At 37.9% G+C, this 27422-nt stretch overlaps 1 protein-coding gene and 6 non-coding genes across 12 annotated transcripts in view; 6 read left to right on the forward strand and 1 right to left on the reverse strand.

Annotated features, from left to right (window-relative positions):
* The window catches only part of LOC122983601 (cytoplasmic dynein 2 heavy chain 1), a 126984-nt gene that overhangs the window by 37217 nt on the left and 62345 nt on the right, over positions 1 to 27422 (reverse strand). For all 6 annotated transcript variants that reach the window (XM_044353522.1, XM_044353523.1, XM_044353519.1 and 3 more), the window contains 5 exons: positions 22965 to 23030; positions 22780 to 22830; positions 22645 to 22698; positions 22187 to 22318; positions 21533 to 21605 (listed from right to left, as the gene is read on the reverse strand). In XM_044353522.1, coding sequence (XP_044209457.1) covers positions 21533 to 21605; positions 22187 to 22318; positions 22645 to 22698; positions 22780 to 22830; positions 22965 to 23030 — 376 coding nt within the window. The remainder of the gene's footprint in view (positions 1 to 21532; positions 21606 to 22186; positions 22319 to 22644; positions 22699 to 22779; positions 22831 to 22964; positions 23031 to 27422) is intronic.
* Positions 3822 to 3894, forward strand: trnam-cau. The gene has a single exon. It is a non-coding gene; the product is annotated as a tRNA-Met (tRNA).
* On the forward strand, positions 4508 to 4580 carry trnam-cau. The gene has a single exon. It is a non-coding gene; the product is annotated as a tRNA-Met (tRNA).
* trnam-cau lies at positions 5138 to 5210 on the forward strand. The gene has a single exon. It is a non-coding gene; the product is annotated as a tRNA-Met (tRNA).
* trnam-cau lies at positions 8639 to 8711 on the forward strand. Its single transcript has one exon. It is a non-coding gene; the product is annotated as a tRNA-Met (tRNA).
* On the forward strand, positions 10708 to 10780 carry trnam-cau. The gene has a single exon. It is a non-coding gene; the product is annotated as a tRNA-Met (tRNA).
* Positions 20158 to 20230, forward strand: trnam-cau. Its single transcript has one exon. It is a non-coding gene; the product is annotated as a tRNA-Met (tRNA).

Consider the following 27422-nt stretch of genomic DNA (forward strand, 5'->3'; position numbering starts at 1 on the left):
CCAGCATCCTCTGTCTGTGAATAGCAAAGTTCACCTTGGCTTTTATGACACACATTCAGGGCAAAGAGGAGCCTAGGTAAAGACAGCGCCACAGTCTCCCTGTGGTTCAAACACAGCTCAGTAGAGGAAACATTGCACGGCTAAGAATTAATGAGCAAACACTTGACATTATAGGCATTCAAGTTTTTCTATTAAAATATTTTAATTGTTCTATTAAAATCACTGTAATGGACAGTCAAAGGACACATTTGCATTTAAATTCTGACTGATTGTTGAGAGAAAAAAAAGGGTGTCCCCTTGGCTGGATGGTTAACGATAAGAAAAGTAACTGAAAGATTTTTTTTATGAGAAAGACAGCTTGTATTTTCGAGACGTAGAGTGAGCAAGCTAGTGAGCAAGCACAAGTTTGTGCGTGTATGGTTGTGTTCAACCAGGCATGACTGTGTGCGTGAGCAGTGCCCAGGCCTGGACTGGGGGGATTGAGTGAGATTAGTTGTAAGAGGATTACAGACCATGCCTCATTAGCATACTGATTTACTGCCAAAAACACATACACACAAAATCGTCTTCTCTCTTGTTCTTCTTTTTTTTTTTTTATCTGTCTGTCTCTTTCAGACAGATGCACACTCTCATCCACCTCATACGTACAATACATCCTCACCAGTGGGTTCACTTGGCGTTCAAGGAATATGAGGACAATCTCTTTATCATGATAGAGTAAGTGTGTACTTCATTAGAGCTGTCCACAGACACACAAGCAAGATAAAGAAGTGAAACTTGTGCTTTCAGGGAATTAGCTCAAATGGAAACACAGACATATACCATTAAAAATGGAGAGATGGGCTTATAGACACCCACAAATTAAGAAGTAAAAACAGGTTCACACACTAACGCACCTAAACAAATGCTTTACAGTAATACACACACACACATACAAAGGCTGGAGTGCCATCCTGAATGGTTATTGTCTCACTTTTCTCCATATTCATTTAACACTGTCACAGCCTTGCAGGCGCAGTAGGCACAGTCTCATAATCTGAAGGTTGTGAGTTTGAGCCTAACACAGAGCAAATGCCTTTAAGAAAATGAATTACATGAACATAATTGAGACTGCATGGAGGAAGTTACTGCACATGGGTGGAAAAAAACATACACTGTCAGAGATGGAGAGATGGGCTGATGGATGCCCATAAACTCAGATATTCAAAAAGATAACTCGACAAACACAAGGCTGTAGTACCATCATGACAATGTTTGACAAGGGCTCTGACAGCTTTGTTGGCACAGTAGAGAGTGTGTAAACTGAGTGATCTGAAGGCTGGAATTTGAGACTCGCACAGGGCAGGTGTTTCAAGAAAAAGAATTACATGGAAACAAAAGAGAATGAATGGACACAATTTCTACACAGTCAATGTGGTGTAAAATAGAATGGACACGACTTCAAAGATGGAGAGACACCCACAATCTCAGCTTTAAAGATAGGCACACAGACGCAAACACAAACACACACATGCACATACAAAGGCTGGAGTGTCACCCTCAATGAGCCAGTATTATTATTAGCACACTGTAGCAGCTGCACAACAGCTGACACTGAGTTTCAGTCAATAGAGTTTTTGGTATCAGTGGGAGGCAAGTTAGTGAGAGTACTCTGGCTCACTCCCTCTCTGTCTATAACTTCTCCTTTCAAACCCCCTTTCCCTTTCTGATCTTTACAATGTTCCCTTTATAACATTTGTGAAACTATTTCAAAAGTTGAGGGTTGAGGAAAAAGTCAACTGTGGCAACTGATCTGAATGGCCAATTAGAGGTTTCAAAGCCTTGTTGGCGCAGTAGGCAGCGCGCCAGTCTCCTAATCTGAAGGTTGTGAGTTCAAGCCTCACACTTTGTGCTTTAACAAAGTGGATTACCTGACAACAAAACATTATGGTACAGACAAAAGCTACATGCTGTCATAAGTAAAGTACCAGTTGTGTGGTCTAAGAATTGAAGATTAGTATGTTAAAGACTGACCTTTAAAATGTCATCATTCACCCAGGGTTTTTTTGTTGTTGTGATTAATTGTGTATCTGTGATTGCCTTTAGGGATGATCTCAATCTAGCATCTCATCTTTCTTTGCTATAAACTATCCAGCACTCTGATACCATACCTCAAACTCACTCATGCACACACATTCATGACTGACTAGAAAGGCTGCCACATGACATTGTATTACTGTTTCTTTTGTTGCAGTTATATTTTTGTTTTTTTGTTTCCATTAACCTGCATCTCCCTCTCTTTTGTCATGGCTTTAGTGCTTGGTGATGAAACAAAGCATGTTAGGATGATTGTAGCCCTTATGTGAACACTGTGGTGTACAGACTCATTGTTATTGTGATTATACAGACTGTATTATTTTAATTGTTTAATGCAACAGTTTCCAAAGCCTCATTGTCTCAGTCTCATAATCTGGGTTATGAGTTCAAGCCTCACACGGGGCAGGTGTTTTAACAAAGTGGATTACCTGGCAACAAAACATGATGGCAGAGACAAAGGCCACATGCTGTCAAAAGTAAAATATCAATCATATAGTGTAACAATTTACAATTTGTCAGTTAAAGACTGCACCTAAAAAATCTTACCGTCACACAATCATTCCAAAGTCTATTTTTTGTTTCTTTTTCATTATTAATTGTGCATCTGTGCTTGCCTGTACGGATGCTCTCATACAATATCTCTACCACTTATCTTTCTTTTTTATAACATTTCCAGAACTCTGACACCATACCTCACAATCATCCATGCACACACAGTCATCGCTGAGTAGACAGACTGCCACGTGCCATTGTATTATTGTCTCTTTTGTTATACGCAGTTATATTCTCATTCTTTTGTTTCCTTCATCCTGTGTTTGCCATGGCTTTTGTGTTAGGTCATGACACAACGACCATAAGGCTGTACCCGAAGCTTTGAAGCTTTGCTCATTGCCATGGTATTCGTTAAAATCAGTATTTGAATTTTTGTATGTATATATATATATATGTATGTATGTATACAATGATTTTTTTTTTTCTTCCCCGGTGACGGTAGTCTGATAGGAAGAGGGGTGAAGAGACAGTGAGAGATGATAGAGGCATCCTCAGTGTCGCTCATCAGCTCATGCTGAAGATGCTTCTTCCGGTGGAGAAGCAGGCTGCTGTCTCTCTCTCTCAGAAAGACAGAGACACAGTTGTAAACAGCGACACATGGGGGAGAACAGGGTAGCAGGTGCGTGGCATGGAGACCTGCCAGAAGAAGTAGCAGCAGCTTCAGCTCAAGCTGGATGTAGAACACAAAACACCGGCGGGCGGCGAGGAGGAGGCACCTACACTGTGAGACTCCCTGTTCCCCACTGCCTCCGTCATCTCTCCCTCACTCTCCTCACCCCTTGTTCCTATTGGACCAAAACTGCTGTGGCCGCGCCCTTTCCCTCCCATAGCAAAGTTTCAAATACATTCGATTAATTGCTGCTGAAGTTTCGAAGCACAAAAAAACCCTGTTTTTTTCTTTTTTCTTTTCCATTCCGAGTTCGTCTTAGCTCGGCCAGGAAAACTTATGTAGTCACTCCAAATCCTCGTACGATAAGCCTGCACAGTTGCAATTATGACAAAATAATTGTAAAATATAAATGCTTTCTCTTCAAAATGATGCCGGAGTGAAGGAGAATGTCCCAATTAGAAAATAAAACCTCTCCGACTTTGAGTCTCTTCCTTGATACTGGTGTCATGTTTTGTGCCAATATTGGTGGGTAAATACAATAAATAGACGAAAATATTTGGAATATATGGAAAACATTTACACAGCCTCGTTGGCGCAGTAGGCAGCGCGTCAGTCTCATAATCTGAAGGTCGTGAGTTCGAGCCTCACACGGGGCAGGTGTTTTAAAATCACATGACCCCAAAACACAATGGGAAAGATACACTGATAAAAGTAGAGTGCCACTAGATTTGGGATAGAATATAGATGCATGCAGTCTTGCCTGATACTGAAAACTGAACAATCCTACAGAAGCTCCAGAATAATCATGCTTAAGGACTAACTATCGTACGTTGGAATTCAGACTGCCGTGCATGCAGAACTGAGTCTACAACTTATGTGATTCTGTGCCACAAATTGACTGCAATGATAAAAAGGAATCACAAAAACATTATTACTTTGTGTATAATTTCATCATCAGCCAAAAGGCTTTTCTTTTTTTTTCATTTTCGTTCTGAGTTCGTCTTAGCCCAGTTAGAAAACAATATGTAGTCTCTTCAAATACTCGTACAATAACAGGGCCGCATAGTTGCACTTATGAAATAATGTTTGTAAAATATAAGTGCTTTCTCTTCAAAGTGATCCCAGAGTGAGGTAGAATGTCCCAATTGGAAAATACAAGCTCTCCGTCTTTGAATCTCTTCCTTTATACCGGTGTCATGTTCTGTGCCAATATTGGTGGGTAGATACAATAAATAGATGAAAATATTCATTATGGAAAACATTTACACAGCCTCGTTGGCGCAGTAGGCAGCGCGTCAGTCTCATAATCTGAAGGTCGTGAGTTCGAGCCTCACACGGGGCAGGTGTTTTAAAATCACATGACCCCAAAACACAATGGGAAAGATACACAATTAAAAGAAGAGTGCCACTAGATTTGCAATATAATCATGTTTAAGGACAAGCTATCATACTTTCAAATTCAGACTGCAGCGCATGCAGAACTGCCTGCAAATTATGTGATTCTGTGCCACAAATTACCAAGTTGACTGCAATGACAAGAGTGAATCACAAAAACATTATTACTTTATATACCATTTCATCATCAGTCAAAAGGATTTTTTTTTCTTTTTTCTTTTCCATTCCGAGTTCGTCCAGCTCGGCCAGGAAAACTTATGTAGTCGCTCCAAATCCTCATACGATAAGCCTGCACAGTTGCAATTATGACAAAATAATTGTAAAATATAAATGCTTTCTCTTCAAAATGATGCCGGAGTGAAGGAGAATGTCCCAATTAGAAAATAAAACCTCTCCGACTTTGAGTCTCTTCCTTGATACTGGTGTCATGTTTTGTGCCAATATTGGTGGGTAAATACAATAAATAGACGAAAATATTTGGAATATATGGAAAACATTTACACAGCCTCGTTGGCGCAGTAGGCAGCGCGTCAGTCTCATAATCTGAAGGTCGTGAGTTCGAGCCTCACACGGGGCAGGTGTTTTAAAATCACATGACCCCAAAACACAATGGGAAAGATACACTGTTGAAAGTAGAGTGCCAGTAGATTTGGGATAGAATATAGATGCATACAGTCTCAGCACAGAATCAAACCATCAACCTTCTGGTTACAAGCTTGCTCCTCTAACCTTTAAGCCATCACTACCTGCCTACACAGGTTTGCATAATTTACACTTTTAATCTGTCAGCAATTTTTGCTAAGCCATCTCTCGCCTTGTAAATTGCAGCATTATTGCCCTTTTTGATAATGACTCCTTTGTATTATTGATATAGTTTCATCAGCAGGGTTTGTTCCGCTAATGAAAAGAACACCGCTCTAGTTTACCCTTCTTTTTGAGATATAGTATCGTCTTTTCGACAATCGACTGTTCTGGGCTGCTTATGTACATGCATGCGCACACTGCAAGCTTATTCAAGCTTGGCTAGAGTTAACATTGACTAGACATGGCTAAGTTGTGTTAGTGGAATGGCTTAAGCCTCAAGTGAAAGTTGACGTTTAGTCTAGCCAGGCTTTTTCAAGAAAGTGCAGCTTTCTTTAACCCTCAGATCTCCTGATGAGCAGGTTGGCACCTGGCATGGCAGCCTCTGCTATCAGTGTATGAACAGGTGAATGTTGACATGTGTTGTAAAATGCTTTGAGTGGTCAGAGGACTAGAAAGGCGCTATATAAGTGTAGGCCATTTATTTATATTACCAAAGTAGCCCAAATACCCCAAATTGACAATAATCAGCCATAATAATAAAAAACAAACAACCACTACACTTATGGGTGATTTACCAAGTTGACTAAAAAGATATGAATGTATTGAAAAACATTTTTTCAACCATATGTACCATTTCAGCCAAAAGGTTTTTCTTTTTCCTTTTTCTTTTCTGTTCAGAGTTTGTCGTGGCTCACTGAGGAAAAATGAGGTAAACTCAATACTTGTTTGATAAAGATGAATAGTTGCAGTTATGAGATAATGTGTGTCAAATGTAAGTGCCGTCTCTTCAAAATGATGCCAGATGGAGATGTCACAATTGGTAAATACAACTTTTCCATTCTTGAGTCCCTTCCTCACATCTCTGTTGGGAGGAGCTAAGAAGTGAGGAAGTGACATGAGTGAGGGATGCAAGGAGCCATGTTAGTCAAATTAAAAAAGCAACGCCAGTGTCACAGTTGTGAAACTACTAGATTTCTACTTGAATATTAGTACTGAAGAACTACTGATTGTGCATATGAATGCAAAATGCTGATTTACACCTTTACTTGGAACTTGAAACAAAGGCTGGATATTGTTTGACAATTTTCAATACTGTTGTCATATTTTGTGCCACAACATAATACAATAAATACACCGAACTAATCACTACAAAACTCAGTTAATCAGCCTTGTTGGTGCAGCAGGCAGCACATCAGTCTCATAATCTGAAGGTAGTGAGTTTGAGCCTCACACAGGGAAGATGTTTTATGAAACTAGTTATCACCTGACAATAAAACACTTGGTGGAGATGATGCTTCATACTTTGAAAAGTAAAGTGTGAGGAACCAGGTGTAGACAATGAAGAATTCCACCACTCACCACACTACTGATTAAGTAATTATGGCAGTTACAGGGGTGCACAAGTACCATCACAGGGAGAAGACAAGGCGGCAAAATTACTCTACCAACTGTAAAACGCCTATGGGCAAAAACACAGTCCTACTGCAGATAGAAATTAAACCGCAGTATTGGTTCATGAATACTCATGACATTCAAATGAATATTAAGGGTACATTGAATCTGTTTTTATATTGATATTTGTATACATGTGAAGCACTCAGAAAAAAAAAATCAAAAAACTGTTAACACACCAAGTTTATTCACATTTCTTGCACATGTTCAGACAGCAGGATGGTATGAATAGATCTATTAGATACAAATAAAATCACAAAGACAGAAACTACAAAGCCTCTTGGAATAGGCTTCCATGGCAATACATAAACATGGCACACAGTGGAAAAATAACAAAAGGAATCCCTCCACCATAAACTGCATGTTTGAGTCAAACGAACCACTGACGACCAGAACTGAAAATGCAAGAACAGTTAACCACGTTCAGCCTAACAGGAAACAAAACGGAAAGTCTATTTGTGCTGAACATTGACAGAGTACTAATTGGCTGCACCTCTCACCAGACTGAAACTCATTTATACATCACATGCACCAAATCAATTAAACAACTCTTTGAATGACAAAAGAAGCAATGTTTGTCATTCTGTGTATACCCTTTCTGCAAGAGAGAGAATGCGAAGCATAGAAACAGTAACTAAGGGGGAAGGACTTAGAGAATGGTCAGTTTGGAAAGCCACACAAAGACAATAACAGCTCTGATAGCAAACATTGATCATCATATTACAAAGAAAATAAAATTAATTTTTCTACAACTTTTTGACAGGAAAATTCACCGTTCATTCTTGACCATGGTAACAGACGTTGAGCTTGATCATAAATAGCCTTCTTGTCACAGTACGCAGCCTTATAACCTGAAAGTTGTGAGTTTAAGCCTCACATGTGGCAGCTATTAAAGACAAATTATAAAATACAGTGAAGAGCTGACACTTCACACTGTCAATATTGTGAACCTACTGGAGTACTAGTACTGAGGGAGCAGTGGTTTGACAGAGGAAAGAAAAGCTAGTTGGTTCAAAGCTTTAACTGGAACTTGAAAGAGCTGGATATTGCTCTAAGAATTTTCAATACTGTATGTACTATATGTTTCTATGTCACGTTTTTTTCTATGTTGCATTCATACATTTTCAAACATCACAGATACTGACTTTCACACCCCATTGCAGTTATTATTATCTACTTTTCAGTTTGTTGCTGCTGAGTTTGGCGTGTTTACCTCTTTTATAGTGGCCCGCGAGCCGGTCACAACAGTGCACATTTTTAAAGAGTAATAGGGTAATATTACTCTATTGTGATGCAACGGGCAGCACAACAGTTCTATAATCCAAAGGTTCAGAGGTCACACAGGGTGGGTGTCGTATGAAATGTAAAGACAAAATATGATTCACACAACCACTTATTCAGCAGTTTTGTTATTTATTGTACATGAGTGATTGTCTTTAGGGATGCTCTCGGTCCAGCATCTCTCCCACTCATCTTTCCTTGTTATAAAATTTCCAGAACTTCAACATCATACCTCACACTCATCCATGCACACACATTCATTGCTGACTAGACCAACTGCCACATGCCCTTTTATTATAGTTGCTGTTTCCTTCAAACTGCGCTTGCCATGGCTTTAGTGTTGGGTCATGACACAAAGACTATAGTCTTGACCCATGATGTGAACATTTTGGTGGGTAGATATATTGTTGAGTATACTGACTGAATTCTTATTGTTCCACTTGTTCAATATGTGCACTTGCTTTCACAGCCTCGTTGGCGCAGTAGGCAGCGCGTCAGTCTCATAATCTGAAGGTCGTGAGTTCGAGCCTCACACGGGGCAGGTGTTTTATAAGCAGTTGACCCCGAAACACAATAAGGGAGACATATTGTACAGTACATTTGCATGAGAACATAACACAAAATATGAAAAACATACAGCCTTGCCTGATGTTGAAAACCAAGGAATCTTACAGGAGCTCCAGAGTAATCATGTTTCTGGACAAACTAGTGTGTATTCAAATTTAGACTTCAGTGCATTCAGAAATGAGTCTTGTGTGATCCTATGCCATTATGGACTGCATTTATATAGCGCCTCTTTAGTCTTCTGACCACTCAAAGACTTTTACACTACATGCCACATTCAGCCATTCACATGCTGGTGGAAGAGGCTGTCGTGCAAGATGCCTGCTCACCAGAAGGAGTTTCTAATCATTTACACACACACACTCACACACCAATGGCACAGCCTTCGAGGGCAATTTGGGATTCAGTATCTTGCCCAGGACACTTCCACATGCGGACTGAAGGAGCCAGGGATTGAACCACCAATCTTCCGCTTAGTGTACGAACTGCCCTACCTCCTGAACCACAGCCACCCTTAAAAGTGCTGTCTCTTCAAAATGACACTGGAGTGGGGGGAGGATGTCCCATTTGTTAAATACAAGTTCTTTCATCCCCTGTTGGGAGAAGCTGACAAGCGAGGAAGAGATGCGAGTAAGGGAAGCAAGGACCCATGTTAGCCAAATGCAAAGCAATGTCACTGTTTTATATCTACAAGACTTATACTTGAATATTAGTACTGAAGAACTAGTGATTGTGTATAACAATTAAAAAGCATTGGTATAAAGCTTTACTTAGAACTTAAAACTAGTGCTAGATATTGTTTGACCATTCTTGTGGGCAAATCCAGTAAGAAGACTGAACTATATGCTTACTTATTGTTACTTATTGTGTAACCACTATGTCTATGCTGGAGTACTAGCACTGAAGGAGTAGTGGCTTGGCATAGGAATCAAAAAGTAGTTGGTTTAAAAATATAGTTGGAACTTGAAACAAAGGCTAAACTGGATTGTCAGACAATTTTCAATATTGATGCCACATTTTTGTAAGTGAAAACGGTAACATTACTCATTGTTCATTATGCAAAAACTATTCACTTTGGCACGTCAGTCTCCTAATCTTATATTTTTAGTTTTTTCTTTCCATTAATCTGCGTCTTCCCCTCTTTTGTCATGGCGTAAGTGCTTGGAGATGAAACAAAGCATTTTAGGTTGATTGTAGCCCTTATGTTAACACTGTACAGACACATTATTTGTGAGTAAACAGACTGAATTATCATTTTTTATTTGTTCAACGCAACACTTTCCACAGCCTTGGCGCAGCAGGCAGAGCGTCAGTCTTACAATCTGAAGGTTGTGAGTTCGAGCCTCACATGGGGCAGCTGTTTTATAAAAACAGATGATCCCAAAACACAATGGGGGAGACATAACATTAAAAGTAGAGTCCCAGCAGATTTGAAATAGAATATAGATGCATACAGTCTCACCTGACACTGAAAACCAAAGAATCCTACAGAAGCTCCAGAATAATCATGCGTAAGGGCAAACTGTCGTACATTCAAATTCAGACTGCCGTGCACACAGAACTGAGTCTGCAACTTATGTGATTCTGTGCCACAAATTGACTGCAATGATGAGAGCGAATCACAAAAACATTGTTACTTTATATATAAGTTCAACATCAGCCAAAAGGCTTTTCTTTTTTTTTCAGTTTTTGTTCCGAGTTCATCTTAGCTCAGTTAGGAAAAATTATGTAGTCTCTTCAAATACTCATACAAGAAACGCGGCCACACAGATGCATTTATGAAATAATATTTGTAAAATGTAATTGCTTTCTCTTCAAAATGATGCCAGGGTGAGGTAGAATGTCCCAATTGGTAAATACAATTTCTCCATCTTTGAGTCTCTTCTTTGATACCGGTGTCATGTTTTGTGCCAACATTGGTGGGTAAATACAATAAATAGACTAAAATATTTATTATGGAAAACATTTACACAGCCTCATTGGCGCAGTAGGCAGCGCGTCAGTCTCATAATCTGAAGGTCGTGAGTTCGAGCCTCACACGGGGCAGGTGTTTTAAAATCACATGACCCCAAAACACAATGGGAAAGGTACACTGTTGAAAGTAGAATGCCAGTAGATTTGTAATAGAATATAAATGCATACAGTCTTGCCTGATACTGAAAACCACAGAAGCTCCAGAATAATCATGCTTAGAGACAAACTATCGTACTTTCAAATTCAGACTGCAGCACACGCAGAACTGAGTCTGCAACTTCTGTGATTCTGTGCCACAAGTTGACACTAAAGATAAGAATGAATCCCAAAAATGTTATTACTTTATGTGTCATTTCATCATCAGCCATAAGGCTTTTCATTTTGTTTAGCTCAGTCAGGAAAAATTATGTAGTCTCTTCAAACACTCGTACAATAAACAGAGTTGCAGTTATGAGATAATGTTTGTAAAATGTGCACTTTCTCTTCAAAATAACACTGGAGTGAGGTAGGATGTCCCACTTGGTAAATAACACCTCTCCATCTTTGAGTCTCTTCCTTAATACTGGTGTCATGTTTTGTGCCCATTTTGGTGGGTAATTACAATAAATAGACTAAAATATTCATTATGGAAAATATTTACACAACCTTGTTGGTGCAGTAAGCAGCGTGTTAGTCTCATAATCTGAAGATTGTGAGTTCGAGCCTCACACGGGGCAGGTGTTTTATAAAAACAGATTACCCAAAAACACAATGGGGAAGACGTACTGTGAAAAGTAGAGTGCCAATAGATTTGCATAAGAATATAAAATAGCATATGAAAAACATATGGCTTTACTTGGCGCTGAAACCCAAGTTTCCTAAAAGCTCACATATTAGGGGGGTAAAGAAATCTAATGAAAAGATCACCACTCTCTGCGCCTGTTCTGCTGCCAGGAAAAAGAAGGAACTTGTCATCAGCAAAAGTCAGAACCCCAGCTGCTTCAAAAATGTGCATGCAATGCATTTTAAACAGCTATGCTGTATTTTGAAACAGTCAATAAAATTCAGCATATAGCAAAGCTGTCCATTTGATTACTTTATATTCATGTAGGCTAATAAATCGACTATACAAATGTCAATTAGATGGTATTCAGCATGAGAAATAAAGAAAAAAAATGGTTGTAATAATTATCCACTTCTAGTGATATTTGACCCATACAGACGTGATCACTATAAGTGGTTTCCACTGTATCTATATCATTCTCCAGTTTCTTCATCTCCAACTGCAACTTCTTAATTTTTAACTTTCAATGACACTTGTAAATTGAATGGACATCCTGTGACAGAGATAATGTGTCAAAGCATAGATGATTATGTAGTTGGTAATGGTAAGTTGGTAAGTCGCTTCTCTTAAGTTGCCTACACCATGATTTTAAACATACTTCTGATATTACCTAGCCTACTGATAATATAGTCACAGTCAATTATCTGAATCCTCATTTATTAAAAAATAAAGATAAAACCCCAAATGAAATAATAAAAATTAACAACCACCACTCTTATGGATGATTTACCAAGTTGACTACAAAGATATGAATGTATTGTAAAAAAACATTTTTGCAACCATATGTACCATTTCAGCCAAAAGGATTTTCTTTTTCCTTTTTCTTTTCTGTTCAGAGTTTGTCGTGGCTCACTGAGGAAATATGAGGTAAACTCAATACTTGTTTGATAAAGATGAATAGTTGCAGTTATGAGATAATGTGTGTCAAATGTAAGTGCTGTCTCTTCACATGATGGCAGAGTGAGATGTCCCAATTGGTAAATACAATTTCTCCATCCTTGAGTCCCTTCCTCACATTTCCATTGGGAGGAGCTAAGAAGCAAGGAAGTGACATGAGTGAGGGAAGCAAGGAGCCATGTTAGCCAAATTAAAAAAGCAACGCCAGTGTCACAGTTGTGAAACTACTAGATTTCTACTTGAATATTAGAACTGAAGAACTACTGATTGTGCATGGGAATATAAAAAAAGTTGATTTGAAATAGGGATGTCAACAGTTAACCATTAATCGGTTAACCGCCAAGAATATTTTCGACTGGTTATGCATGTCGGTCAATAGTTTAATTTGAATACAAACTCCACTAATGTCTAGACAATTACATGTTTACAAAATCAGATATCCTTTTTGGAGAAAGTACCAGTGTAAAACCATTGATGTGTAGGTGATGTGACTTCTACATTATGGGTTGGGTTGGTTGTAGCATTAATGTTGCTAGGCTAGCGAGTGTCTTAAAATCTGTTTTTAGCAAGTGTGTTAGAGTCAGTCAGCCCTAAAAGTGTTTCCTTAGTCCAGTTTAACTTGCAGGAGTTTCTGAAGGCTCATGTAATGTGTTTTTCTGCCACAAAGTAAACAAATTCAAGACGAGTGAAAACGGGTCCAAAGCGTCTTCTGATGTCTTTGCTGCAGAAATGGAATATGTCAGGCTGCCAAATACCACTGTCACAGATGGTAAGGAGCTCAAAAAGATATACAAGCAGTCCTATTAATGCTAACTGCCAGAGAATTTTTTTTTACTGCTTCCAAGAGCCTGGCAGGAGAGTGTGTGAATATGTACCTATACTATGATGTAAGTTATATTCAAAAAGTAACGTTATTTTTCCAAAAACAGCTGTCAGAAAAGTGGGGTCGTCTTATAATCAGGGTCGCCTTATATTCGTACCTCGAGCCCGGGTACATTATGCCATTGAGAGCTACTGTGACGAAACGCATTGAAAAACACTTTGAGGAGAAGAAGGATGAGCTAAAAGTCAAGCTGACATTAGCTCTGACCACCGATTGCTGGACAGCTCTCACAAACGAAAGCTATTTCACAACTTTTAAAATTAAAAATTAACTGGTTAGTTATTGGTTAAAGGGTGTTGGTCTGTCAAAAGCAAAATTAACTGAAACTGACATCCCTATTTTAAAACTTTAGTTGGAACTTAAAACTAGTGCAGGATATTGTCTGACAATTTTCAATACTGTTACAAATACAATAAAGACACCAAACTAATCACTATTAAACCCAGTGAACCAGGCTCGTTGGCGCAGAGACGTCAGTCTCATAATCTGGAGGTAGTGAGTGAGCTTCACACAGGGAAGGTGTATTATGAAACTTGTTATCACCTGACAGTAATGCTTCATACTTTGAAAAGTAAAGTGTGAGGCACCTGGTGTTGAAATTGAAAAATTCCACCACTCACCATACTACTGATTAAGTAATTATGGCAGTTACAGGGGTGCACAAGTACCTTCACAGGGAGAAGACAAGGCGGCAAAATTACCCTATCAACTGCAAAACACCTATGGGCAAAAATACAGTCCTACTGTAGATAGAAATTAAACTGCAGTATTGGCCTTAAACAGACAAATACTCATGACATTCGAGTAAATATAAAGAGTACACTGAATCTGATTTTATATAGATATATGTATACATGTGAAGTACTTGGCAAAGAATTTGAAGTTACAGAAAAAAATACTGCTAAAATACCACCAAAGTTTAGTCACATTTCTCACACAAGTTCAGACAGCAGGATGGTATGAAGAGACAGAAACTACAAAGCCTCTTGGAATAGGTCTCCATGGCAATACACAAACATGGCACACAGTGGAAAAATAACAAAGGAATCCCTCCACCATAAACTGCATGTTTGAGTCAAATGAGCCACTAACGACCAGAACTGAAAATGCAAGAACAGTTAACCACGTTCAGCCTAACAGGAAACAAAACGGAAAGTCTATTTGTGCTGAACATTGACAGAGTACTAATTGGCTGCACCTCTCACCAGACTGAAACACGTTTATACATCACATGCACCAAATCAATTAAACAACTCTATGAATGACAAAAGAAGTAATGTTGTCACTCTGTGTTTATCCTTTTTAAAAGAGAGAGAACAAGAAGTGTAGAAACAGTAACTAAGGGGGGGAGGACTTAGAGAATGGTAACTTTGGAAAGCCACATACAGACAGTAGTAACAGCTCTGATGGCAAAAATGGATCAGCATTTTGAATAAGCAAATAAAGTTAGTTTATCTACAACTTCTTGACAGGCAAATTCAAGGTTAATTGTCAACCTTGGTAACAGACCTTGACCTTAATCATGAATAGCCCTGTTGTCACAGTAGATAGCCTCATAACCTGAAGGTTGTGTGCGGCAGCTATTAAAGACAAATCACAAAACAAAAGAATATTTTTTTGAATGCCAAAAATAACACCAAATATCCATTCATTCCAAAATCAATAATAAATAGCGTTTGGGAGCCTCAGTGCAACACTGTTCCGAAACGTGAGTCAACCTCTGTATCGTTGCCTGGGAAACACTTGATGTGATACAAGTGCCACTGCTGTCAGAGTCCCTTTAAATTACTGCAGAGCGAGAGTGAGAGCATATGGGATGCAAGTTAGCGAACGTGAGCAAGGTACCACCTAAAAAGAGAAAAAGCTCTAACCTGGGTGACGGACAAACAAATATATTAATGTTTTTCTCCAAAGCTCTGGAGTCAAGCAAAAATACAGATGGGGAAGAAGGGAAAGGGACAGCTTATTTTTAAGCAATAAATGCAGCTTATTAAGTCATCCTCTCTTTGTGACCACTTTGTTTTAAGTCTTGAATATACTGAGCAAACAAAAATTTGAATGAAAAAATAAATTGCAGACCACCTGGTGCGCCACCTAACCGAAGCCGACTGCGTGAATATGCCATCCTGCGCGCCTCGTCCCTTTAGGGTTTTTTTGGTGTGTACCACCAGGCCTGAAAAAAATTCTAGGGGAAACACTGAATACTGTGAACCTACTTGGAGTACTAGTACTAAAGGAGCTAGTTGGTTTAAAGCTTTAACTGGAATTTGAAAGAGCTGGATATTGCTTTAAGAATTTTCAATACTGTATGTACTATATGTTTCTTTATCACGTTTTTATGCACATTTTTAGAGTAACGGAGTAATATTACTCTATCATGGTACAACAGGCAGCATGTCAGCTTTATAATCCAAAGGTTCAGAGGTCACACAGGGTGGGTGTCGTATGAAATGTAACAACAAAATATGATTCACACAACCACTCATTCAGCAGTTTTGTTATTTATTGTACATGTGTAACTGTCTTCTTTTGTTGCAGTTATATTCTAATTCTCTTGTTTTCTTCAACCTGCGTCTGCCATGGCTTTAGTGTTGGGTATTCACACAAAGACCATAAGATTGTTTGTAGTCTTGATGTGAACATTTTGGTGGGTAGATATATTGCTGAGTATATAGACTGAGTTGTTCCTCTTTAACTTCTTCAATATATTGAGGAGCTGTTTAAGTCTCGTTGGCACAGAATGGAAAGCATATTAGGTTGATTGTGGCCCTTATGTGAACATTGTGATGTACAGATCTTATTTGTGAGTATAACGACTGAATTCTTATTGTTCCACTTGTTCAATATGTGCACCTGCTTTCACAGTCTCGTTGGCACAATAGGCAGCGTATCAATCTCATAATCTGAAGATCATGAGTTCAAGCCTCACATGGGGCAGGTGACCCCAATCAGTTGACCCCAAGCCACAATAAGAGAGACATACTGTACCAATAGATATGCATAAGAATATAAAACAAAATGTGAAAAACATACAGCCTTGCCTGATGTTGAAAAAGAGAGATCTTACAGGAGCTCCAGAAAAATAACTATTGTATATTCAAACTTAGACTTCAGAAATGAGTATGCAATATATGTGATCCTATGCCCTTAAAGTGCTGTCTCTTCTTATCTCCTTGATAATAAAATACAATGTGTACAAGAGTACCAATTGTATGGTGTTTAGAGTTGAAAATGAGTCTGTTAAAGACTGAAATGTTACCACCACTCATTCAGCTAGACATTCAGAAAAAGTCGTGAAACTCAGCAGCCACACATTTCTCTGTTCTCTATATCTCTGTTTAGTGTCTTCAGGTTAGGCTAACCCATTGTTGCTAACTTTGAAGCTACTTTTCATGGTCTTGACAAGCTGCAGCATTTATTAACTGACACACTACTGTACATTCACCATCAGACTGACAACTTACTGCTAACCTTTTCCTCTGCTCCACTCACATTCACCGTCACTTTTCTGCCGCTCGCTCTCTCACTCAACCACTCACTCACCTGTTACGCTTACATATTATGTCCTGCCGTATTCCTTAAAAGGAGCTACGCTACCAAGAGTTTCCCAGGCAACGACACAGAACTTAACTCACGTTTCGGAACAGCACTGCACAGATGCTCTCAAACACTGTTGATTTCAGAATGAATGGATATTTGGCATTAAAAAAATTTTTTTTTGGCCAGGCGGGGGTTCTCATTGGCCTGGTGGCCCGCCAGGCCTGTACAATTTTAGGGGAAACACTGCATCTAGCGCCATCATCAGATCAAAATTTTAATTTGTCTTTGATGACCTTCCCATCATCCTCAGCTGTACTTTGTGTTTCATACTATTTAACAAATGCTAGCATGCTAACAAGCTAAAGATAGTGACGAGAACATTTCACCTGCTAAACATCAACAATTTGCTAAAGGCAATGCTGCAGCCTCACACAGGTACTAGCATGGCTGTAGACTCAGTCTTGTCTCTATGTAACAGTGATTATCTGAATTGTACCTATTAAGGCCCCGATCAGACAGAGCGCTTTTTAGCAGCCCAGAGCAGCTTTTTGTAATTGTTTTCAATGAGAGTGAAGCTTTTTGCTTTCTGCTTTTGTGTTGCTAAGTGCCTTGTGTTTTTCTGCTCTATGTGCCTCGCATTTTTGAAGGAGTGCCACGAACGCCTCGAGTTGAAAAAAAAAGCACCCAATGTCATTAGCATTTTTTCCCATTGTCCAATCAGATGAATTGAGCGGTGGGCCTTCTGTGGTTGTGACGACAACAAGTGGAGATAACAGCCAGCAACAACAAAAAAAGACACAGCAAGCTGCTCTTTTTTTAAATTGTAGGCTTCAACGAAAAAGGAAGTGCGGTGCGCCTCACATTTTGCAACCTGCAAAAAACGCTCTGATCGGAGCCTAAGTGAACTAACAAATAAATAGATACAAACTCCTCATCATTACAACTCACATATGTTATTTCTGTAATTTGTGCAGTTCAGATGTAACACATGAAAGCAATTTTTTGAAGTGATTTAACTAGCATGTAGGTAAATTTTCTGGTTTAGAGCTGTAAGCTGAGTAGTCAAATAAAAACAATTTGGTTGCAGTCTCAACATAACCTGAGCTCACAAAATGACTTAATTTCACCGGACAAACTTCTACTTGATGACATGACATGTAATGCTATTTTGGGGTGGCTTTTCTCATTAAAATACGGAATGTTTGGCCTTGAGTTACTGTTTATTCATTAATACATATTTATATGACAAAGATGCTGATGTCCAAGCATATAGATTTCCCCAAGGTTAACACACCCAGTGTGGCTTTTTAAAATGCATGCACATGTATTTGGTATTCTGTATGGAAAGGAAAGAAAGAAAGAAAGAAAGAAAGAAAGAAAGAAAGAAAGAAAGCAAGAAAGAAAGAAAGAAAGAAAGAAAGAAAAAGAAACAAACAAAAACAAGGACGATTGTTCCAGCTGCAGTAATCTGAAGTTGCTAAACATTGTATAAAAGCATAGTTGTTTTTTTTTTAAATTGGAGTAAAGGTTTAAAATAATCAAGTTAATGGACCTAGATTTGAGAAGCCTGATTTCTTGAGCATGTGTACACTTAACTGGGTTTCTAATAGCACAGGTAAAGTACTACTACTGTGACGGCAGTGACGGGATGAAAGGGAGAAATAATTACTTATAGCCATGTGTCCTTGTATTAAAAAATAGAAAATGAAACTTTAACTTAGGATATAAATGCTGTGTTATGCAAGCAGTTACAAAGGTTGATTTTGCAACAGCTTAGGAAGGCTACTTAATATTTCTGATTTGATGATGAGAGAGACCATACTGTTCTGCTGGGGTTGTGTGTTGATTAGTGTTCTAAATTTGTTTCACACAGTTTAATTTTGTGAATTTTGTAAATCTAATCAGAGTAGCAATTTTGAAACGTTTTAGTTTTCCTTTTTTTCAACTTGCAAGTTAAATTGTCTGGAAAATTACTCTTGGCATTAGTGATTAACTGGATAGGAAGCAGCTCACAGACGGCAAAACACACACAGAATGCTGACAAAATGATGGACAGAGAAATTTACAAGCTCTTGTTCATACAAACAAACTAATCCTACACTCCAAACACAGGCAAAACATATACACCTAAAAAGAACATCAGAAGTCAGACATAAAGCCTTGTCACACACCATACCTCTCACTCATCCATCATCACTCACTAGACTGACTGTCACATGCCATTTAGGGCTGTACCTGAATTCTGTCCGTCGAATTGGATTTGGCTGTTCAATACAAAGATTCCAATATTCGTTCCTTTTTTTCATATAGACTATCTGGCTATCAGAAAATCCATTGGCATGAGTTTCAGTCATGATTTCGACCACATTAACATAGTCAAATGCATAGTAGTAATAGTCATAGGAACATATTTTTGAGCATTTAAAAATCAACAGCTGCATATGACGCAAGATTGGAATGCGGCCTATTTAAATTACCGACATATGTCAGGCTACCATATGGATTTGTTGGAATAATGAGAAAGCAGTACACATGTCTTTCTATTTAAATCAAGCTCTTATAGTCTGTTTTTTCATTTCACTTTACACATAAAAAAACAATGTGCAAATGAATAAACAAATGAAACAATTCACATAAATTCACAGCATCGACCGCTATGACATAACCAACATCTCTTCTTCAACAGGCTAGGCCTGCTTTGTTATTTCTCTAAACATACAAACTAATAAATAAATCTAAACAAGAATAAATTAACAAATGAAATTATTTAAGAGTGGAATTATTTTTACATGAAAATAAAAAGAGTAGGCCTGAAAATCTTAAATGAATTCACAGCATTCTCCGCTTTGAAAATAACAACTTCTTGTCTTCAACAGGATGAGCTTATTAAGCTACTGTATTTTTCTTTAAACACAAAATAAATAAATCTGAAGAGTAAACGAATAAATAAACGAATTAAACACTTGCAATTTAAGATTTGACTGACAAAAAAAGAGAAAAAAACGACTGCTCCACTTGAAGACTCTCAGTCGACTGAGGGGTCTCACACAGATGATATGACTCATCGACTTTCAGGGCCAGCTCTAGCATTATTAGTTCCTTTGTTGCAGTTACATTCTCATTCTTTTGTTTCCTTCAACCTGTGCCTCCCCCTTGTTTGTAATAGCTTTAGCGTTGGGTCATGACACAAAGACTATAAGGTCATTTTTAGTTTTTATATGAACTTTTTGGTGTGCAGATGTTGTTTTTTAGAGTATACAGACTGAATTGCTACTGTTTGACTGAGTATATTCAAGCACTCTCAAAGCCTCGTTGGCGCAGTAGGCAGCGCGTCAGTCTCATAATCTGAAGGTCGTGAGTTCGAGCCTCACACGGGGCATACTTTTAAGGTAAATCACAAAATATAGTAAAAATGACACAGATATACCATCATTATTGGAGTACTAGTATTGAAGGAGTAAGTGTTTGATATAGAAATCAAAAACTATTTAGTTTAAAGCTATTAGTGGAACTTTGAACTAGGGTTAAACTGGATATTGTTTAACAATTTTCAATATTGATGTCACATTTTTAGGGGTGAATACAGTGGTATTACTCAGCGCACTCACAAAACTGAATATTTGTTTTATACACAAACATGAACACCTGCATATTAGTTTTACCTGACACCAATTAGCAGTGTCCCAGATAGTGCAGTCAGAAGTCAGCATACCATTAAGATTATTTAGACTGAATGAATGGGCTCATTAAGCACCATAAACTAACCACTCTCTAGCAACATCACAACTGTGTGTGTGTGTGTGTGTGTGTGTGCGTACGTGCATGCTTGAGCATGCTTGTGTGTGTATTTGTATCAGTGTGTGAGAGAGAGACAATGAGAAAAGAAAACGAGAAGTGTATGTTTGTGTGTGTGGCATTTACTCAAGGACAGTGACATTCTCACAGTGATCAAGACAAGAGAAAGGATGGAGAAGACTATCAATGAAATAAAAAATTAAGACCCGGAAAAATATGACCCAGAGGTCCAGTATAAAAGATTTGTCTGAGAGTATTTTGCTTGAGAGGAGTGTGAAGGCAGAGGGTTCTTGTGAAAACAACAAGCATTTCTCTACATAGCAGAATGAGTGCAGGAATAAAGTAGTTTATCAAAATAGAGGAAGATCTCTACTCATCCATGATGTTTACAGCTCATTGTTGAGAGGAATCACACACAAATACAGAAGGCAAAATACTTACTGAATGTTTATCAGGACAAACACAAATAATATCATTTTACAACAGCCAATAAAACTTGCCTTGTTTTGTACAAACCTTCAGTTTATAATGTCAGTTTATCTGTTGGTTTGTTTAACTTCAACATCTGCAATACACTTCAAAAGTGTGCATAAGAGGTGATAAATGTATATTAATTAATGTGATACTCATTTGAGGGTTTTTAGTCTGATCAAGTGAGGGCAAATAAGGAAAGGGAGAAACCTTGTAAAATATCACTAATGAGCAGCATGATTATGTTGTGAATGTGAATAGTTTTTTTGTTGTTTTTTGTGAGAAACTGTGAATAATACATGCTTTTTTATGTGTATTCTGGTCAACAACAGTAGAACAGAGCTGAGCTGAAATCCAGCCCACTTAGGCAACTCTGATAAAATAATTTTAAAAAATACTAATATGAAACACTTACCCAGGGCCTGTGAGGCAAAGGCTGCCATGGCACTCTGCAGTCGGTCTGGTCTGACTGCCTGAACCAATAACAGCTGGAAAGAGGGGAGAGCAGAGAGAAAAAGATAAAAGAAGGAAGAAAAAAGCAAAAGATATCCATTGACACTTGTTAGAAAGAAGATCAGTTCCACTCATATCAAATAAAAATGTCACATATCTCAAAAAATCTTGGATAGTTACCTATCGTCAAATTCACAGAGGCTTTGAGAAGTTCTTTTTTAATATTTTTGAGAACACAATAAAAAGTAAGAGTCAACTTGTTTGACAGTCAAGTGCATACTTGACTTTAGTGATGAGTGGCTTGTGTTTTGTTCCTGCTTTGAAATGAGATTAGCTAAATCCATATTCAAGAAATTCTAAGAAAATCATGTGTCGTATCAACAAGCATATTTAAAACCGTGTTGAGGCTTATTTCACTGACATCTGCTCTACATTTTCTGAGATACCTGGCTTATTATCATACACAGACACAAAGAATAAACAGGGATGAAAACACAACTTTCTTGGAAGAAGTCACCAATACATATTATTTTTAAATGTGTGTAGCCTTCTCATATGCTAATAATAAGTTGTTCCGTTTGTATTATGAAACGACCCCTTTTGATTGAAAGCTAACCTGCTGGAAGGGAGTAATCTTCTTGGCAATGGAGGAGGGGATTTCCTGTTCACAGTGCGAGCTCTGTGAGAAGGACAGCCAAAGGTCTGAGTCACTCAAGCAGAGAGACTGGTAGAGGGCTGGGAATGTAGCCTGTGAAAGAGGAATGGCAAAAGTTAAAAACAGTGAAAGACAGGTCAAGAGATAATGTTAGATACATAGATTCAACCTTTATCTCTGTGCAGACCGCTTTTCTGGCTTTCCATTTGAATCGCATTAAACTTGTGTCTTTTATATCTACTGGTTGGACATTATATTCAAATATCCAAATAATTATTCATACATAGAGTATATTATTGAGAGTTATTGCTGCAGGCTGTCACACATTTGCTTAAACGTTAGAGAGAGTGCATGACTTTATTTTTATTTTGATCTGTGCAAGTACAACATATACAGTATGTGTATATCAGTGTGCTTACTTTAAAAATTGCCACTGCTCCATGCCTCTCCTGATCAATCCAAGCTGGGAAATCCTGCCAAGAGAGAAGCGTAAGTTCAAGAAAGAGATAGCATGGTGTTTTCTCAATCTCAGAAAAAAACTCTCTCACTCTCACCTCTTTTTTAAACATCTCTGCCACAATGGATCCAGTGAAGACGTCCCATTCCTACAGCAAAAGTAGTGTTGAAGTTGACATATTTTGGCAAAGTCCTAAGCAAAAATTTGATTTTTATTTTTGATATTTAATAAATATTAATGATATCCTACAAATCCAAAGACTAAATCCCCAAAGATACTCACACTCTCCTGGAAGAGTTCAGGGTGCATGCCTTTGACAAAGTGCATAGCAAACATCAACTGGTCAGCCTGAGAGAGAGAGAGAGATAATACAAGAGAGAGATGGATATATAGATGGAGTAATTCATATGAGAACATGCTATCATGAAAAGTTAACATTCCTTCCAAACTGAGTGCAAAAACACTCATATTTCCATTGCATGATATGCAGCTAAGCCTAAGTGTTTGCAAGGGGTTGCTACTCTCTTTATGCCCCCCTCTCTTTCTTTCTCATCTGCTAGAGGAGTTGAACAGTGATATCAGAGTCAGCCACTAATCAAGACGCAATCTTACTCCCACCTACAGCAAGACACTGAAAGACAGTGAGCAAGAGACTCCATTGGATACAGTAAATATGGCAGACAGAGAAAATGAAATAGAAAGACGACAGTAACAAAGAACGCAGAAAGGGAGCAAATATAGAAAAGCAGATATGTGTAGGAGATAGGAGGGATAAAAGAAATCTGATAACTGACCAGCTGTATATTACACTAAGCAATGGAAGTTTTTTGGCCTCTTTATTTAAATGGAAATGCATTTTGCAATTGGCAATTCAATGTGCAATTTGGTTGTGCAATTTGAAAATGCATTTCGCAGTTGGCATTGCAATATACAAAGTGGCAATGCAATCCTAAATTCAGTTTGAATTATTTTGGTTGAAAATTAAAATGAAAGCTCAATCAATTGCATTTCATATCGCCATGGTTTTTTGGTCTCTTTATTCAAATGGCAATGCATTTTGGCATTGGCAATTCAATGTGCCAGTGAAACAGCACCACCAGTCTATTTCATTTACGTTTCATTTACATTTCTTGTCACCACGCTCTTTTGGTGTCAAAATTCGAATGGAAATGCAATCTGTCAGCTCTCTCATCAAGGCGGGTCTTCAGTTAGGACGTCATATTACAAGACTGAGACTGTTTACTGGAACATTTGTTTTGGTCTCAACAAAAATACATGGGGAAATACACTGGTAACCAACCTAGTGGACCGCTTAATGGTACAATGTAGCACCACTGGTATCTTAAAAAAGTCTATCATGGAGACATCAAGGCAACAGGAGACATGAAACCACAAGTCCCAGTGCTAACTGTGGCATTGACATTAGTAGATGCTTTACAGTAATAAAAACCTAATGCTTTATAAAACATTGGTGTGAACTTGGTCACCTTAGTCTAGATATTAGAAAGCTAGAGCGAATTGTGGTATTATATAATATAGCCAAACAATATAATGCTAGAATCATATCATGTAAGCGCCCCAGTAGCTGAATGGTTACTGCACATGCCACCAAACTGCAATTTCCCTGGTATGACTCCAGCCAGGGACCCTTGTTTGGACCCCCTGCCCATTTATCCAATTATTGGATGAGTGTCAAAAGAATTGTTTTTGTTTTAAGAATATCATCATGTAGCCTTACAAGCAATACTGGCTGCCTTTTACATCTTGCATCATTGAAACCAATCAAATAGTTAACATAACAGCACAGACAATACACCAAATCTGGCATAAAGATGTAAAGGAAAAAATATCAATAATGGTGCCAACTCCACAGATTTACTTTAACAGTACGACCAAATTCAAGTTCAAATATGTAGTGCAGCTTTGTGTCTTGTTAGATAGTAGCTAGACTTACCCTGTAATGTGACATGTTATAAAGAAAGACACCAGTACTGATCAGTAGTGATTGTGTTTGTACTTAAACTCATGCAGTGCAATTATCCAATTTCGGTTCCTGTTTGCAAAATAAAAGTGGACAGTGATGTCTAATTCAGATGAATGAGTGCGCTGAATAGTGTAGAATATTGTGGTAAGAGGAATAAATGTCTGTAGCCTTTCATACAAAACACGATCAATGGCAGATATATCACAAGTTAATCTGGGCGTATCACACTTAACAAACGCTGCCTCCAGCTCTGTCCCTACTGCATTCAAGCAATGTTTGAGACACATGTAATGTTGTTTCACTTGTACGTTGTATTAAACAGTTCTCAAATCAATTTGACATCAGATTAATCACGATATATGATACAAATAACAAGAATGATTTATTGAAGCTTGCCTACTGAGCAGTTATCCTGGCTTCAGTATTCTCATACAATACATAAAGAGGAGGGACAGGTAAACTAGGTGAGATAATATTAGAGGGATATGCTGTCACAATCATCATCTTTTTCTTAGGGTTGGTGGTCAGTCAGATATGATACAGCACATGTGTGGCATGTGTTTTATTCTAACTGAATATGTGCTAGGTATGTGAGTGGCGACGGAATGAAACCGTTTTTGTTTCAACAAGAATGATTTATTGATGTTTCCAGTGTTTTGAACAGGAATTGGCACAGTCACCTACTTTGTCATTCCCTAATCCTCTCCTGTAGCGTCCTAAGATCACCTCATGCACGCGGATATCACCAATTAATTCAACACCAGTTAAACCGAAACACCATCCAAGCTACAACCATAGACTGTGACATTTTTTTTTTTCTTTTCCAAGGACTATGATGGATTTCAGTCTCTCTTGCATACTAGATGTATTTTATACACAATCAAATAAAATTCAATAAATAATACAGAAAAAAATCCTGGTAATTTGCCCATTTGAAGATAGAGTAGTGAAGTAGGTTTCTTTTGATGTGTACACAGGCTGTTGGTTGTTACAGACTAGAACTTCAAATACAGGAATGTGATAAAACCAAATAAAACTAGTTTTAATGGGCTCATTCTACTGTCTTTGAACTGAGTTGAAAAAGTTCCTGTTTTGTAACTAAACAAATGGAAAATCATCCTATATTTTACTCCCATTTAAAGTGATTAGACAGGAAATAAACAAAGTAAATAAAACAAAGCGTTTCCAGTGGGACAGCATTGTCTAAGTATTTCAACATATTCTACATCTTCAAAAACCTTCACAGCACACCTCTGCCTGTCAATTTATATTACATTCTGTACTTTTACGAACAGCTGTAGAAGCAGCTTGAGCTGCGGTGAGGCTAACCTTCGGGTTACAGTTGGACTGGAGCGCTACACTACCATGCCCTCTCCCTGACCCTCTCCATGATTCATCTCTTGATCCGATGTCTAGATGATTTACACCAAGCTGCCAAGTTCAACCCCATCTACTCAAGTGACAGTGGATACGTTGAACTGAGAGAGCCCAGCAATATGGTATGACTGATCAAACAAAGACTGGCACTTTGGCACATGTTTTTGTGTGTATGTGTGTGTATATATCTGTGTTTTTATGTGTGTGTGTGTGTGTGTGTGTGTGTGTGTCAGAGAGAAATTAAGCAAACAGAGTGAAATGAGGATAGAAGTCTGTGAGGGTGTGTGTGTGTGTGTGTGTACCACTGTCATACTGACACTGACAGGACAGGAACCCCAGCAGACAGCACAACCTGGAACATGTCACACTTCAGCACATCACTACAACTCAAACTACTTCATGCACACAAGAGGCGTATCCAAATTCTCTCTGGAACACACAGTTAACCACCAGAATGCTTATACCTGCCACCTCACACAAGAAGATCTACCATAACAAGTAACATACACATAGACATCCACATACATTATACATATATGGCCCCAAAATGTTACTGTTTTCCATCTTTGATGGTTTACTACTTTACTATTCTAAAAATACATACAGAGTACTGTCCTCTAAAGGACACCTACCAAAAAAGAACTTTCACGTTATTATTGTTTGGGTGTTTTCTATTGACAACCATTTCCAAAAACAGGACGACTTACAATCACTGGGTCTTCATGCATGGATCAGATGAGTGACAAAGCCTTGAAATTGTTGAATCTACACTACTTAGACTATCAGAGGTATAAATCAAGGTCATTGCAGGGTTAGAATAAATGTACACTGCATTGTCCTGTCGACACTCTACTTACTAATTGAGTAAGTGTAAAATGTATGTAAAATGTAATGCAATTTGATCTCAACCCACCAATTAAGGAAATAATGTGGTGTAAAAGCATAAAAAGTCATTTTAGTGAGATATAAAAGAGAAAACAATATTTCCATCATTTCCATTTCACATTTCATTATCTTTCTCTTTTTTCTGAATCCTGGAGTCCATTTCATTTTGATTTCAAATGAATATATTTTTATTTGAAGAAAAGAAAAGCTGTTCAAAATATAAAACATCTCATTATATGTCAAATAACACAAGCTAAACAAGTTTACACCCATACATAAAAAAAACAATCTTTGCTCATGAGAGGCTCAACAATCAATGCAAGGAAGAGTAACTTTGATTCTTTATCACAGCTTTGATGCATCAAGCCATGCTCAATCAATACCATATTAAGCTGAATCAGTTGTGTTGTTGTGGATATATATATGTATATATATATATATATATATATATATATATATATATATATATATATATATATATATATATATATATA

The sequence above is a fragment of the Thunnus albacares genome, chromosome 6, assembly GCF_914725855.1.
Source record: "Thunnus albacares chromosome 6, fThuAlb1.1, whole genome shotgun sequence".
Lineage (NCBI taxonomy): Eukaryota > Metazoa > Chordata > Actinopteri > Scombriformes > Scombridae > Thunnus > Thunnus albacares.